Below are 18192 nucleotides of genomic sequence, written 5' to 3'. Positions count from 1 at the left end.
TTCCTGCTATACTTCTTCTTTGGAGAGGGGAAAATTCATTTGGTGCTATCTTCAATCCATAAATACCTCTGTTTCTGGAATTTGGATGTGCAACATGTTCATGTGCTGCCTTTGTAGTCTGGCAACATACAGTAAATGTTTAACTGTCACCTATTTCAGCTTACCATCAAACATACGGCAGTGAATATTACATAAATGTGCATTAATCATATGTTGTTTCTTCTGATCTCATTGTACTATCCGTTTTGTTTTTCACAACTATATCTGAAATTTTGCATCATGAATCAATTTTCCAGTACTTTAGAAACAAACTGTTTAAGACAAAAAGGCTGTGATTGCTTTTTTTATTGAGTAAATAATAGCCATTTCTGAAATCTGGTTACATGCTTATACAGTACGATACGATTTATGCTCCATGACTGTGTGTTTCCAATGACTGAGTCCTGTGACGTTGTAAAATGACTGGCATTCTAAACATTGTCATGAAGTTATTGCAGGATCACATACAAGGATGTTCACTAGGGTCTTAATTCTTGAAGTAACAAAGAACTGCAAAAGAAGATTTTCATATCCTGCACAAGGTACTAAATTCTCTGCATGTGTGCAGTGTGAACTAACTTGTTGTTTAAAACATTATTCTTAGCTTTTTTGAATAAGTATTATTAAACATATACACAATTTGGTTACCTTATATCTGGTATTTCCTAAAATTTTTTTGATTTTGGTTTTTGTGATGTGTAAATGAAGTTGGCTTATACAAGAACTGGGTGTTTTGTGCAGTGTCATGTGTCAACAGAAAATAGCGTTTTGGTTCTCATTATAAACTAAACGATCTTCAAAGTGCATTTTGTTTCACTACTGAAAACACTTATTATTTCTCATATTTTGCTTTTCCACCTATAAATATCCCTGGAATGGGTACTGACCAAGCCAAATCCAACTTCATTGTATCAATTACACAAATAAAAATTGTAATCCAAATGACACTTTCTTGGTACTAAGAACAAAAATGTCATTTCCTGTTGACAAGAGGCACTGAATCTGGTAGAGAAGCAGGTTACTCCCAACCAACTGCAACAAACTGACAAGTGCCGGTGCCTCAGGAATGCAGAATATGGGGCTCCAAAGACTAACAAATCTTGCAACAGAAGAAGTAGTCTCATTGTGTTACTGAAGGTTGTCTGTGGCCTGTTAGCCAATTTTGTCAGGGTCATTTGTATTTGTCATTGCCCATTGATGGTGGCTGTCTGCTGACTGACTTCCTCCATTCACTGGGTAACTTTTTGGCACGATTTGTGGAAAACTCTACTGTTGGAAATCTCCACAGCCTGAGTAAAATTGATATTGGAGTAGTCTGGTAGTGTGATTAGTCATCTGATGTGTAGTGCTCTACCACAGTCTGCCAGCACTTGTATGCCTTAGGCATTATAGCATGACTCGCCTTCACAAAAAGCAGGATCCATCATCAAACATTACAATGAGATAGGCCACCTCAGCATCGAGTACCCTGAGTCAGACAATAAGTTCTGTTAGCTGATGTGCTTCCTTTTCACTGGCCACAGGCAGCACAGTGCCACACTCTCATGGTAAGAGGCTGAAAGCTCTGTACCATGATATGCAACTGTTTTTAAAGACTCACAAGGATCAGTTAATTTGTAGCTAAACTCTCAATATTCAGAGACACACCTCTCAAAAGTTGATCACCATATTTAATTTTAAAAAATGTATGTGGTTTCCTTTAGGCATTTGTAATTCACACAGTTGGATACTAATTCAATAATTTTGATCACTGATGGCTGTGATTTAAAAAAAGAAGACAATATTGAAAAAGTATTCAGAAAATCACAGAAACGCCATCTGAACGACCTTAGGAGATACATTAGCTTTATTTATATACAACTAAGGTCCTGACATAAGAAAGAACTAAACTTTTGAAGGACATTATATGGAATGATGAAGCACTTTAACATTTGTGCTATACCAGTAGAGCGATGCTTCATCATATCTCTAGGAAATATTGTGTTGATTGACTTTATTATTAAAAAGTAACGATATATTGTAGTTTGTGAGGCACTGTTGCATTTGTTTATTTACTGAAGCACTACACAGTTGAAGGCTAACTATAGCACTAGCTTGCCATATTTTACAAAGAGGCATGAATTTGCATGTCCAAGATAAAAGAAAATTGTAACAGTATTCCAGAATGAAATTTTCACTCTGCAGCAGAGTGTGCACTGACATTAAACTTCCTGCCAGATTAAAAATGTGTGCTAGACTGAGACTCGAACTTGGGACCTGAATTGGGGTCTCGGTCTAGCTTACAGTTTTATTCTAGCAGGAAGTTTTGTAACAGTATTAATAATAACAACTGACAGAAAGATGCAATGGCAATGAATCATTCTCATAGCAATAGACCATTTGACATCTAGAAGTTTTGACCTCATAAGGTTATGTTTTTAGTAAATATACAAATGTTTTCCTTCACAATATGTATAAGATAAGATGGTTTGATGATCATCATTAGATAGGAGCTGCAAATTATCACCAGACAGAAGAGTTCATTTGATGCACAATCAGATCTTCACTGCACAACACTTGCAACAATCCAGCTTTGATAAACAAACAACTTGACCATGCCATACAAGGAAGCTTCTCAACTTATCAGGTATTAACTGCAGCATACAACTGAAGAACAAAGTCTTCTTAAATTGTTCAAAGGTGGTATGTGGAGCAAACTGCACCATTATATTATGTTCACTGACTTATAATGGCCATTCGAATCTGAGAGAGCTGTTGCTTGCTGGTAATGTCCTCCATATGTTCCTTCACCTGCAGACACTGCAACAATTTATGTTTGGAAAATATTAGAATAAGCTATATTACTAATAACAATTCTAAAACAATTTTTATTGCTGTTTCAATCTACTGTAATGTAATAATGTGTAGGGTGTCTCCAAAATGTTCTCTCTCTTTGACTAACATTTTTTCTGTTTGTAGATGTGTAATTAACATGAAACTATGCTGCGACTAAGCCCTGTGCAAAATGGATCTGCAGTGAAAACTGGAAAATGCAAAAGAGCCATGGAATCACAAATACAGCTTTGAGGAGAACTTAACAAGAAGCCCCCCCCCCCCCCCCACCATCCCCTGCCCCCACCCCCACCCCCCACACACACCACAACACATATTACTTCATTGTTCATTGAAGAAATTGAATTGGAAGCCTATGAGAGATCTGTGAACTACCTTCTGTAAGACACCAGGGTCATTTACCACTGCTGCAAGAGACAACTATTGGCTACTTACCTCCAAGCACCAATGTAAAATTCGCAGAGGGTTGCAGGTCAGAAAAATTTAAACATATCCACTGGATTTGAAACGGATATTGGGAAACTTCCAAACCAATGTTGATTCACATTCTCAATAAACATAACTCTGATAATGATACTGCACTGAATTTGTGACTATACTATTTGGAAAGAAAATCTGAGAGAAACCTAGCATTTCCACACAAAATTGCTTGTAGCTATGGGTAAGTCAAACAGCATAATTAATCAATACCGGCCTCCTCAAAATTTGCATATTTTTGTGGAGTGTCACATGAAGTTACCAAGTGTTAGTGTGTGATGTGGGATAATGGCACTAAGTCTCTGGACAATTCTTTTTTCACACCACTGTCAAAAGTATGACTGTCTTGAACTTTACACAAACATCTGTGTGGCTACCAAAGTATGAAATGTTTGGCAGTGGAGGGATTTACATAAAAGTGTCAATATTGTAATGAGATTGATTGAGATCAGCAACTGACGAACAAAATTTTCAAAATTACGTGTCTTCTACTTCAATCCCCTTATTACCAAAAATCATCATATCTTTCAACAGCATGCTGTCATATTTTGGTGATTGCATGTTGTTAACATATTATACGGACAATTCCATGTCAAATCAACAAGGGCTACAACCTTACCCTCTTGGATTTAAATGAAATTAAGTATGCCTGTAGTACTCATAAATAGTACCACAAATTAATTTTTTCACATTTTTCTGATAAAAAGTTACCGAGTAATGGACTTCGAAAAGTTGAAAAAATGACAAATTTTTTACTCACGGAACAATGTTGTTTTCTTTATAACTCGTATTCTAATTAAGCTAGAACAATAAAATGTACTTCATTGGAAAGCTCTTTTAAAGAGCTTTTATATGATACCAAACATAATTAGTTTAATACATATATACACATTGTTTATAAAAACAACATTGTTGGATTTATCGAATTTTGAAAAACTGTATTTTTAAAATTCTCAATAAAATATATGTGAAAGATACACTTTACATCTACATATTCTGAAAGTTTCAACTTGGGATGAGCATGGGATCACTATCAAAAGCAATTTCACATTAAGGGTGGTGCTTTAAAAATTAGTAAAAACTAATTTATTTTAGATATTAGGACTTCTTCTCACAAGCTGTATGTTGTTGTAAAATGTGGAAATTAAAAATAACTTATAATTAACAAAAGAACATATGTTTTATGCTTCTATAATTAATAAATATAAAACGAAAACTTTAAAAAAAATAAACACAGAAAGATGAATACCTGAGATCAGACCTAAATTCAGTTAGTAATTACTATTATTTACAAATAGGCATCCTATTAGTGCACTTCTTCATACTTCAAACTAATCAGTCTGTTGCACATCAACATTTATGCACTGGATAATTTATATGTTCGTCCTGTAGTAGTTTGAGGGTTCACGATTGCCACTACTTCCCCGCTGCTTATGGAAAGAATGTCTGGATGACTCGGAAATGTAAAAGATGGTGACGGTCCATGTGGATGTAAGAAACTAACTGTGATTTCATCCTTCTCCTGATTTTTTTCAAGTACACAGGTTAACCACCAGTGTCCATTATAATCACAAGCAACATATCCTTTTGTGTCTTTGAACGGTATTGTATCACTGTCAGAAACTGTCACCAGTTCAATTTTACTATCATCAGAGTTTGAATACACTTTTGTTATTATTTTGTCCTTGCTAAAAGGGATAAAAGTGTGAAATTTTTGTGTCCTTACAATTTTGCAGCATTTTTCAAATCTCTCCATAAGTTTCATTTTTTCATTTTTGTGATCTTCTTTATTAGCATACTTGAAGTTCATTCCTTCTATGTTATCCTTGGCAAACATATACAGTTGTTTTGGTGTCCTTATTTGATCACTGTATGGCCGTTGCAAACTTGCTTGAGCTGCAAGTCATTTAACTGTTCCACCAACACCATCACTAGCTCCCTTCCCATGGGAGGTGGCTGAAAAATGCCATTCAGCTTCAGTTTGGAAATCTTCTTCATGATGGCACAGGTTGATAAAGTTCTTCCTATTTTTATAATGAGCTGCTGCTCCATCAGAGAAATAATATATTTTTCTTGGTTTTCTACTGAATTTAACAGTTAGGAAGTCCATCAAGTACGACTGGAACAAATGCACAGCAACAGTGTCACGTGTTAGGCATTCTGATATGATTACAGGACTTGTGTGCTCGCGTCTGTTCCCATCCTTGTAATAAGCAACAATGGGTTGAATCGTTGCTTGCATGTTTGTCCAGTGATAGCATTTAACTTCATTCTGGATGACAAAGCAGTAATTTTCAGAAAAGTCACAGATCGCTAAGACCTTGCCTTCTTTAAGTTCATTTCTCAGTCTCTTTTGGAAGGTTGATTGTTGACTAGCAACAAATGAATGTCGTGTAAGTGATTTTAATTTATCAAAAAAACAATCAATAAAGTTGTCAGATGATTTTATGATTGTTTCTAGAGATAGGTGATTAACAGAAACCCATTGCTGATAAGTTATATTATCAATATCATTAGGTATTCAACAAGTCTTGTAAATATGTCTTAAATGTTTCTGGGCCAGGGCAGAATTTACATTCACCAAAATGACAAGCAGGTAATGGCGGATTACATACAACTCTTGCAATGCAGTCTTTGTAAGTTTTTATTGGATTATCTTCATCCTTTGTCAGCTGTGAAATGTTACATCCGGTCAGCATGAGTTTGAAGTTTTGATGGGTAGTACACACACAGACACTATTTGTACCACTACTTCCAGCTAAAACACAATTTTTGGGACGTAGGTCTGTAAACTTTGAAAATCCAATGTGGAGCTCTGGATAGTTGTCTTTAGAGTTTGCGTAAATTTCTTTCAAATTACTTAAAAGTATCGGTTTTTGTACTTGCAGTTTTTCTCCATTATCTCTCACAAGCACAAAACCTTTTTTCCCAGGCATTGCCCTGCTTATCTCATCAGAACAATAATAGTTTCTAACAAAATCAGCAGTTGTTTGCTTGAGAGTCTTGTCAGGTTTTGGGTTTGGTGAAGACAAAATTCCCCTGGCCTTCACCAAATCTTTTACCCTTCGAGCCATGTAATTTGTTACGTTAAATTCATCTTGAAGCTTCTTAACACTCCAGCTTTTGGGTAAAATGGTAAGAATTTCCATCTGTTTACTTCGAGATGTACATGTACGAAATGTATCTTTTAGCTGACTGATCATCTCAGATTCTGCATGATCATGTACCTCCCCTTCTTTTTCGGAAGGAAGCAATAATACCTTTGTTTGAATTCTTGAAGTTAATTTAATTAGTTTTTCCTTAGAATATTTTGCTGCACACAGTCATCTCTTCTTAATTGGTGATTCACCAACGGACTGCAAAGAAGCATTCAGCCTTTCTAAGGCCTCACTTGCTGCAATGTCTTGTACGTCACTATCACACAAAACCTTTTCACTTTCTTGTTTCACCACAGAATACAGTAGATCATCATCATTTTCTGTGCTAGATGTATCACAAATTTCTACTCGTGCAATTTTTTTACGGCAGTTGTCACACACTTTAAATCAAAAAGTTAAGAAAGGTTTTCTTGCTTTAATCCATTGTGAAACAGGCCGTAGGTTTCTCTTGTGGTTATTGTGGCCCTTTTCATTAAATGGATTACAGCACAAAGCTGAAATTTTAGGCATTTTATATTTCTCAAGTGAACAAACTAATTAAAAAAATGTTTTTGAAGTTGAATGCCCCAGCTTTCTATATTCAATACTAAACAATATTACTTCTCTATTCTTTCACTTCCTGTAAAAAAATATTTCATTATGTTAATAGTATGCACACATTAACTGGCTGTAGTCATACAAACTTACAGACTCTTGTGAGGTTTGTACAAAAGTACCTTTAAGATAGATTCAAAACACATTTCAGAGTTAATCACATAATTTCACTGCAGCTGCCTCACAACAAAAGAATGTGTGGGTCACTTTCAACAATAGGTGAAAATTGCTGACAATATTAACCAGAGATAAAATACTGAATAGATTGCAGATAATAACACCAAAGAATCATTTTATATATAATCTTTAAAATGAGAGATAGCTTCCTTTTTTCTTTTTTTTCCCGTGGTTTTACAGCTATAAATAAATAGTTAGCACTAAAGTTTAATAAGCAGTTATTCGTTTCAAAAGTAGAATTTTTGGACCATGTAACAAAATCTAACACTGTAATATTTTCATGTGTAGCAAAATAATAGAAATTGACCTATGTGACTGTGATTTTGGAGAGTCGTGGTAAACATAAAATTGCTTTTGATAGTGATTGCATGCTCATCCCAAGTTGAAACTTTCAGAATATGTAGATGTAAAGTGTATCTTTCACATATATTTTATTGAGAATTTTAAAAATACAGTTTTTCAAAATTCAATAAATTCAACAATGTTGTTTTTATAAACAATGTGTATATATGTATTAAACTAGTGATGTTTGGTACCATATAAAAGCTCTTTAAAAGAGCTTTCCAATGAAGTAAATTTTATTGTTCTAGCTTAATTAGAACATGAGTTATAAAGAAAACAACATTGTTCCGTGAGTAAAAAATTTGTCATTTTTTCAACTTTTCGAAGTCCATTACTCGGTTACTTTTTATCAGAAAAATGTGAAAAAATTAATTTGTGGTACTGTTTATGAGTACTACAGGCATACTTAATTTCATTTAAATCCAAGAGGGTAAGGTTGAAAACGATGGTTTCATTTGTTGATTTGACATGGAATGACCCTTACATTGAAGAACTTTGTATCACTAAGAATAATGTACTAGCAATGTACTGGCATCTGATAGTGGCTGGAATGTGTCATGTCAAACAGTTTTTGATAATTAGGAGAACTGGAGCAGAGAAATGCATGTAGTTTTGTAAATAAAAAAGAGATTTGTGTCTTGCAATATTGTGCACTTCTTCACCACCATGATGATGTAAGGGCCTATCTGGATACAATATAGTATACTGCCAAAGAAACTGATTGGACAAAAAGGTTCTGTTAATACTCCACACACTCATCTGACTTATCATACATAAGGTCCATGCCAAATACTGAATAGCAACTCCTTGCAGTTCTTAATCAAATAATTTATTCTAATTATTATTCCAGTATTCAGTGTTATCAGTTCCACCTGGACAATGATGGCAACAGTATGAATCCTTGCAAACAAGCACAGTGCAATAGAGTTGTTCTCTTTAAATTGAATAAATTGCTATGTGTGTACAGTAATGAACAGGGTCACTCAATGTGTGTAATGTATATTTTTTGGGACACCATATATTAATGTTTGAGTTATGCAGAAACATTCTAGATGCTACACCTAAATTTAAAAAAATAAGGCTAAACATTACAGTCTTATTTAGGATGGTATGCTCATAGCAATACATTGTTGGTTCATTGTTTCTATTCCTCTAATGCATAACACTTGAGTCATGAATGAGGTCACTGGGATGTATTTGCTTTCAGAGCTCTTGCTTGCCTTCAAGACTGATGTTTTACCAGGTTGCTGAAAGCTACTCCTCTTGTGTGCTGTGGGTGTACTTGGCATGAGTCACAAGTAGGGGCCATCTCCAGTTCTTTTCATACTCAAATACAGTGCACACACTTTTTCTGTAGCTCTGGCTTACATCATGATCAGTCCATAGAAATTTGAAGATTTTGGGCTGGTACGGATTTTTTTTCTCCAACTTTTATGAACAGATAGTACAATGATGCAGTATTGGCCTTGATGGATATTGTGTTTTGTTTTGTTGTACTATGCTCAAAGTGTTTGTGGTAGAATGGATGACAAAGCAGTTCCTGCCCCACTGCCTGCAGAGGCTGTCACTTCAAGTCAGAAAAGAAAGCCTACAATTCATAGTTAGAGCATGTAATAAAATTTTGCAGTGCACGAACTAAGCAAAGTTTACCCTGTTTTAACTGCTCCTGTCCATGAATCAGTCCATGTGGGGTGGGGGGAAGAAAGAGGCAGAACTTTCTTTGTTCCTCAACCAGCAGTATAAAGACTCAAGAAAAAATGCGTGCATTGTAAAAGCTTCCTTACCCATAACCTCACTGTTGACGAGACACAAAACGTTAACAAAGGACAGTGACAACAAAGACAATCATGACAAGACTTGAGACACGGACAGAAGTGAATGTGTCATATGCATCAACCAAGTACGTCACTAGGGTGCTGATCGTGACGTTAATAATATAATGAATGAGTTGAAACGTGGACTCTGTTTCATTCCTTGTGTAAATAAGCGTATTAAACAAAACAGAAATGCACATTCGTACTTAGTTCGCCGGTTTCTTGTGCACTTGGTTACAGGCAGGTAGTTTCGTGTTAGAAACACTGGCATCGACTGATACGGCAACTACATACAGCAAAGACCTAGACTACAACACTAACACACAAGTGCAAAGTGGACTGGATGCAGACAACGGACATGCTGGACGACAACTGATACAGGACATCAGAACATACGGTAATCATTGGCTTCGCACACCGCCAACAAGAGAAACTGCAAGTCTATATGCAGAAACAAAATTTTGTACTCAGGAAGTTAGTGTACCATCCTTTTCCACTGAAGTTTTACGTGTCTTTTGTATGAAGATCTACGAATTACTACGTCTGTAGTGGCGAAAGTCTGTGTCAATTACTCCTGCCTGGAAATGCCCAATCTACATCTACATCTACACATATACTCCGTTAGCCACCAAGCGGTGTGTGGCAGAGGGCACAATTCGCGCTAAAGTCATATTCCCCCCTCCCCCCCTCTGTTCCTCTATTCCACTCGCGGATCGCGCGAGGGAAAAACGACTGTCTGAACGCCTCAGTACGAGCTCTAATTTCCCTTATCTTTGAATGGTGATCATTGCGCGATTTGAAAGTTGGTGGTAATAAAATATGCTCTACATCCTCGGCGACGATCGGTTTTCGGAACTTAGTGAGCAGCTCCTTCCGCTTAGCGCGTTGTCTATCTGCAAGTGTGTCCCACTTCAAACTTTCTGTGAGATTTGTAACGCTCTCCTGATGGCTGAATGTACCAGTCACGAATCTTGCCGCTCTTCTTTGGACCTTCTCAATCTCTTGAATCAGATCCAATTGGTAAGGGTCCCATACAGACGAACAATACTCTAAGACTGGACGAACTAACGTATTGTAATCAACTTTCCTGTAGACTACAGCATCATCGACAAACAGTCTAATGCCGCTGTCAATACCATCAACCAGATCGTTTATGTAAATTGTAAAAATCAGCGGACCTATTACGCTGCCCTGGGGCACACCTGAAGTTATGCTTGTTTCTGTTGAAGTCACCCCATTCAGGGCGACATACTGCTCTCTGTCAGTTAGAAAACTTTCTATCCAACCGCATATGTCATCGGATAGACCGTAAGCGCGCAGTTTTTGGAGCAAATGGCAGTGCGGAACTGAGTCGAACGCCTTTCGAAAGTCGAGAAATATTGCATCAACCTGGGAGCCGGTATCTAGAGCCTGTTGTATATCATGCACAAAGAGGGCCAGCTGTGTCACGCATGACCACTGTTTCCTAAAACCGTGCTGGTTTCTGCAGATGAGCTTCTCAGAGTCTAGAAGGGTCATTATGTCTGAACACAAAATATGTTCCATGATTCTATAACAAATCAATGTCAGTGAAATTGGCCGGTAACTGTGTGCATCCGATTTTCTATCCTTTTTATAGATTGCTATGACCTGGGGCTTCTTACGGTCCCTTGGAACTTTCCGCTGTTTCAATGATCTCTGATGGATGATGGATAAGAATGGTGTTATATTTGTAGCATAGTCATCATACAATCTTACGGGGATACCTTCTGGGCCAGATGCCTTCCTGGCGTCTAAGGATCTTAACTGTTTTACAATCCCAGATTCACTAAACACTATGTCAGCCATCCTTGCGTTTGTTCGATAATTGAAACGGGGAATGGCGCTGCAGCCCTCTACCGTAAACGAGTTTTTGTAAGCTAGGTTTAGAATTTCGGTCTTCTGTTTATCATCATCCGTTACATTACCCATACTGTCAACAGGAGAAGGTACTGAATTATTTGTAGCGTTCATAGATTTTACGTACGACCAAAATTTTTTGGGGTTATATTTAGAAACTGCAGATAAAATATTACTTCCAAATTTGTTAAAAGAATCTCTCATTGACCTTCTGACAGCTGCTTTCATTTTGCATAATTTCTGTTTGTCAGTGGGGCAGTGACTACGTTTAAAACGACTGTGCAAAATTCTCTGCTTCTCAGCAACGTCCTAATATGTCTGTTGTACCAAGGTGGATCCTTTCCCTCCCCTATATTTTTGCTAGGCACATACCTCTCTAGCACTTGGTGGACAATACCTTTAAATTCCGACCAAAGATGCTCAATATCTTTGTGTCCCGCGGTGAATGCTTGGAGCTGACTATGAAAATATTCATTAGTGACACTTTTATTTGCTTTCCCAAACAAGAAAACTCTACGGTTCTTTTTTTTTTGCAACTTCCACTGACATAGAAGCCACAACGACATTACGACATTATGGTCGCTAATATCTTCTTCTAGATTAACTTACTCAAAAAGATCAGGTCTGTTTGTAGCCAAAATATCTAATATGTTCCCATCTCGAGTTGGTTTTCTAACCAGTTGCTCAATGTTGTATGTTGAGAGCGCTCCTAGAATAACCTCACACGAGTCTTTGCTTCTGCCCCCTGTGATAAACGTGTAATTTTCCCCGTCATTGGATGCTAGATTAAAGTCTCCACCTATAACCCCAGATCACGTAAGAAACAGATTGCCCAATTGCTTGGTCTAGCAGGCAACCCTTGTCAGGGAACAGCCACCAGGCGGCAGCAGCGTCACACCCTTACTTGTGGAATCAACCACTAGATGGCACTCCGTTCTGTGAAATATGTGGCAACATCGGCCGAACGCGTGCAGCTTTCCACTATTTGGCGTCTGTGAAGTACAATTGTTTCTGACATACCGGTGGTAGTGGATTGAGTCGTCATGCCGAGGGCCTGCGAGTATATCAACTGTGGAAGGAGTAGACGAACAAATCCTGAACTGAAAATGTTCAGATTCCCGTCCAAAATAAAGAAAGATTACGCGAGTGGATTTTAAATTCAGGTAAATCTATAAATTAGTTACGAGCAAGAATAAAGATCCCTAAGCATTCGATCCTATCTAAATTTTGTCGATCTTATATTCTGATATAACGTGGCAGCCCTTCCTGTACAAGAATCATATCATATAATTTTTAAATGAAATCTTTGCTGGGATATGGACTTTTTTAAAACTGTTTATTCACTTCACTATCGTAATTTTGGCTGTAGAGGCATTTTTGTGTGCAATGTGAAAACTGAAACCAATATAAGATATGGATAACAAAACGCAAAGCATAGTGTGGTAGCATTTGGTAAACAATTTAAGAAGCTGATATGAAACTTCCTGGCAGATTAAAACTGTGTGCCCGACCGAGACTCGAACTCGGGACCTTTGCCTTTCGCGGGCAAGTGCTCTACCATCTGCGCAGGAGAGCTTCTGTAAAGTTTGGAAGGTAGGAGACGAGGTACTGGCAGAAGTAAAGCTGTGAGTACCGGGAGTGAGTCGTGCTTCGGTAGCTCAGATGGTAGAGCACTTGCCCGCGAAAGGCAAAGGTCCCGAGTTCGAGTCTCGGTCGGGCACACAGTTTTAATCTGCCAGGAAGTTTCATATCAGCGCACACTCCGCTGCAGAGTGAAAATCTCATTCTGGAATTTAAGAAGCATTACCTTACAAGACCTTTCCCTTGGTACTTGAGAATGGCTCTAGAACTGAGATCGCAACAGTGAAATAAATGAATAATAGATGTCATTTAGCTGCTAGGTCATCGGTCCCTCTATATCCTGGTATATACTAGAGCGAACGAAGTGAACGAGTGTAAAACCTCGTTTACACTGCCGCAAATGAGTATTCATAGATAATTCGCCAATGTTCAGTGCCATTCGTTTATATATGTGAACAAACGTTTATACTGGAATGAAGGGAGGAGGATAGAAGAGAACGAGCATAGCATGCAAACTATAGACGCTGCCTATTTTAATTTTTTTTTTATCTGTGCGCTAATAATCCTCACACAGCTTTCACTCGAAAACAACACTGCTTATAGTAACATGTCTGCGCGAGAGCAGATTGTGTATTACTTTTCATTTCGCATATGATTGTGAGAAGTATCCCTACAGTAGAAATAAACTTGGTTTGTGGAATTACAGGAACTAATCTACATTCTTCGATTGAAAACTCGGGAAAAACCATAGCCGATCATGGTCTACAGTCAGCTGTGTGACGAATGCATTTCGCGCGCAGCGCTCTAGCCGAACACAAATCAGCGTCATTCACGTCACCGAAGATACAGCGTTGCCAATTCAGCGACGTGGACAGGTCAGTTAGCATTGTAGCGTCGCCTGCGACATCTGTTGACCGACGGGAAAATTATTTTTACGGTTGCCTGTTCCGCCGTAAGGACGGTCAATCTGTTTCTTACGTGATCTGGGCTATAACTAATGGATAATTTGGATATTTCCTATGTTCTCAAGAGTTTCCCTGAAACGTTCTACGACATTTGTTGTGGATGCTGGTGGTCTATAAAAACATCCTAATACAATGGTCAATCCTTGTGTGATTGACGACTTTATCCAGACTATTTCACAGTCCGACCCAGTATCGATCTCGACTGCGTTTAAACAGCTTTTAACTGCAATGAACACACCACCTCCCATACCATCAGTGCTATTCTTTGTAAACATTGTCCAATCCGAGTTCAAAATTTCACTGCTATTTATGTCTGGTTTCAGCCAGCTTTCGGTATCTAATACAATATTGGTTTGATACTGTTTATTTCGGAGAGTAACTCGGGGATCTTGCTACAGACACTTCGACGATTTACTAACACGAGATTAAGCATATTTAAATCCTTTGGAATGACCTGTTTAGGCGAACTAACAATTTTTACAGTTGGCACACCCACATCAGTGTCATGAACTGGTAATTTTTCAGGCCAACGGTTTGTTTCCCGTGGGGAGGAACCTAATCTAAAAAAAAACCCATGTGCACGCCACAAGTTCTGTGCTACCCACGTAGCTGCTTCCTGTGTGTAATGCACACCTGATATATCAAGGTGCGTCCTACAACCTTCCGCCCCATAGCGTAGGTCGAGGAATATACAACCATTTTCGTCACAGAGTCGACGTAGCCTGTGGTTTAGAGTCTCCACTCGACTCCAAACCAGAGGACCCCGGTTCACCCTGGGTACGATGCTGCAGATCGTCATCTTGGCTTCCACTCCTCGAGAGATGGAGGCCGCCTTCATCAATTTAGCGAGCCGTCGAAAGGACCCAAGGATTTCCTCGGAACCCCGACGACAGGGATCGTTGGGGCCAACATGTGCATAGTCGGTAGCTGTTGCACCCCGCATGCTCGAAAGCCTCAGGAAGAGCCTCCTCCACATCCCATACAAGGCTCCCCGGCAAGCACACCGAGCGAACGTTGGACTTCTTCCACGCCCTAGCCGCTGTATTCCTGAGGAGCTCTGTGACCCGCCTAACATGCCAATGACAATAATAACCAGCATCCCCTCTGTAATGATCTCTACATCTACGGACTTCAAACACGAAACCTATTATTTCTTCCATTTCTAGGGTTGACTAAGGGCAAGCGATATACTAAAATCAGATTGCTATAACATGTGGTTTTCCCAATGATTGTTTCGTCATTTGGATCTTATGGGTGACTAGGATGCAGTTCCGCTTCTATTCCCGCAACTACTCGACATTTCGAACCGTCTGTTGAGACCTCCTTCAAGAGTGTTCTGTGGTCGGCGGAAGCTACCAACTGTGAAAATACAGTGTCATATACAGATCACAGATGCTCATGTTGTGTTAGGGGAATTATTGAGTAAAAGTTCCCCATGCTCTCATTGTTATACCACAGATGTTGATAATACATGATAATGGCCAGTACTAGGTGGGGGAACATTTCAACATGCGCCAGAAACAAAACTGTTACTGTTGTTGTTGCCTAGTTGGTTTCCTGAGAGTTGTTTATATTCCCAACGTGCCACAGCCTGTTAGTTACTACTAGTCGTCTGTAGCCATCATCTCTGTCGAGATTGAACTCGTTCTGCTATTTATATCTGTTGTTGTGATTAGTACAGAAAACGCACTACGTACTTCTTAGTTAGATTGTGGTGCGAACCGACGCTGAAATATATCAATGGGTATCGTGCGCGTTGAGTGTCAGACCATCTGTGAAAACATCTAGAAACAGGAGACCTCACTGATAGCGCTGGCAGGGGTCGAGATTTGTTTCATAAGAATGAGAATGACATAACTTGTTCGCTGCTCCCCGCAAATGGCTGATTTAATTATTATTGAATTATTTACTACAAAAACAAGCTTATTACCGTCCCCCAGCAACTCACACTGAAATGGAGCGATTGTTTTGTGAGGAATGGTGTGTAATCCTACCAACGACTACACTTCAAAGTGACAGATGTAGAACACTATTTTTCAAGATGGCCACCAAGTCTGCGATCCACTTCCCCGATAGCCAGGGCATTGTTGTCTGTGGTCGATGTCGATGACCTTCTTTCCCAATCAGCGTCACCCACGTCTGCGTAGACTTAGTCAAATTGTTGGCACAATTCGCTGTGGATGACGCGACATTACGTTTGGTCGATATATCGCCAGGATTTCACGGTGAATATGAATGCAATTCAGACGATTTACCCATAAGAATCGTACTGTCTCCCATACTCCAACTTTGAAATATGTTCTTACTTGCTAACCATTTCACTCTCACACTGTGATGCAGCTGTTATCTTTACCACAGCAGAGCTGTCTCCGCAGGAAACCCAGAACTCTTCTTACAATGCGCCGCAGTTGTGCAGTGGTCATAGCGTGGGATGACATACGTAACTCACTTTTTGAAGTTCTCTCGTAACTGCAGTCTGGTTCCCGTACAAGTTATAGGTAACCTTTCGCTACCTGTATTTCATCCCTGCTACCTTTAAAATTTCAAAGATTGTAGTTCAGACAACAGTGTCAAAAGTTTTCTCTGAATCTACAAATGCTGTAGATGTAGATTTGCCTTTTTCAGCGTATCTTCTAAGATAAGTCGTAGTGCCAAGTTCCCACATTTCTCCAGAACCCGAACTAACCTTCGCCGAGGTCAGTTTCTACCTATTTTTTGATTCTTTTGTAAATTTTGCAACCAATATTTATATTTCGATGGTATCCACACCTGTCAGCATTTGCCTTATTTGTGACTGTAATTATGTTATTCAACTTAGGTATCCCTTTTCACGGATATTGTAAACGCTCGCTAAACTTCATCTACTTCAGTGACATTGGACTGAGAAATATCTAAAGTCACATACACTGCTGTACAAAACTTAAGGACGAAAGTAACTTTCATATGACTTATCACTGCCAAATAAAACAGCTCAATGAAAATTGGACCATACGTAGAAAGAAATGCTGCAAATATAATACAGAAGGTAACTGAAATAAATACGTAATGAGATGAACAGGAATGACACTTTTATCAGAAGATAATAATTACACTGACGTCACCGCGATTCGTGATGGTCGCCTGGACATAACAAATGGCGGAATACGGTTCTTACCAAAGAGTGTAATCACACGGCAATGCGTGCTCTGCAGCGTTCTCCTTTGTTGGCCACAAGGTTGGTGAGAGATAAGGTGTGGTAAGGTGTTCCATTCCTCCAGAGGTGCGGTTGACAATTGCTGAATGGTCACTGGTGCACATGGACGTGTTGTTATACTTCTCCCCAGCGCATCCACCATGCGTTCGATGAGATGCTAGTCGGAGGAACGTGCAGGCCAGTCCAGTCACCGAATATCTTCTTGTTCCAGGAGCTCCACCACCTGCGCTGCTCGATGTGGTAGCGCATCGTCGTATATAAAAATGAAGTTAGGGTCGAATGCATCCCTGAAAGCACGTACGTAAGGAAGGAGTACAGAGTCACAATGACGTTGCCTGGTGACTCTATCGTGTTCAAAGATTTGGAGGTCGGTACGTCAATGAAACATTAATGCTTCCACACACCATAACAAATGGACCACCAAAACGATCTTGTTCAACTGTGCTGGACGAACCTACATGTGGGAACACAAAATTCACCCACAAACATTGTTGAACATGTGTTATGGTGCGAGGGGGCATAATATTGCTTGGGCTTATTGAAAACGGTACACTCACTGGTAAACGTAATTGTGACACTGTACTCCTTTCCCATGTGCGTCTTTTCAGGGATGCATTCGGGTTCAAAAATGGCTCTGAGCACTATGGGACTTAACAGCTATGGTCATCAGTCCCCTAGAACTTAGAACTACTTAAACCTAACTAACCTAAGGACATCGCACACATCCATGCCCGAGGCAGGATTCGAATCTGCGACTGTAGCGGTCGCGCGGTTCCAGACTGAAGCGCGTAGAACCACATGACCACACCGGCCGGCGTTGCATTCAGTCCTCACTTCGTTCCAGTGGATGACAATGCACGATCGCATTGTGTGGCACAGATGGGGAAGCTCTCGGAACGAGGAAATATTCAGCAAATGGACTGATCTGCCCATTCCACAGACTTAAATCCCATCGAGCACATGTGGGATGTGTTGAGACGTATTCCAGCACGTCCATATGCATCAACGACCATCCAGCAGGTGTAAATCACATTGATTTTTGGACAACATGGTTGTGGAGAGAAGCAACGATTAGTATGATTAATCAATAATTCAAGAACAGTCTTAATCGCATTTATTATTGTTTGGAAAAACAACAAACT

General features: G+C 39.1%; 1 protein-coding gene across 1 annotated transcript in view; it reads right to left on the bottom strand.

The window, feature by feature from the left end:
• Positions 1-2081: 2081 nt before the first annotated feature.
• LOC126457630 (kinesin-like protein KIF12) overlaps positions 2082-18192 on the bottom strand; it is a gene marked incomplete at its 5' end in the record, with an annotated part of 606856 nt that continues 590745 nt past the window's right edge. Inside the window, one exon of the mRNA XM_050094104.1 lies at positions 2082-2838. Within this exon, the coding sequence (XP_049950061.1) occupies positions 2826-2838 (13 nt within the window). The remainder of the gene's footprint in view (positions 2839-18192) is intronic.

The sequence above is a fragment of the Schistocerca serialis genome, chromosome 1, assembly GCF_023864345.2.
Source record: "Schistocerca serialis cubense isolate TAMUIC-IGC-003099 chromosome 1, iqSchSeri2.2, whole genome shotgun sequence".
In the NCBI taxonomy this organism is placed as follows: Eukaryota; Metazoa; Arthropoda; class Insecta; order Orthoptera; family Acrididae; genus Schistocerca; species Schistocerca serialis.
The sequence above is the reverse complement of the archived record's forward strand: the minus strand, read 5'-3'. Positions and strand labels throughout refer to the sequence as shown.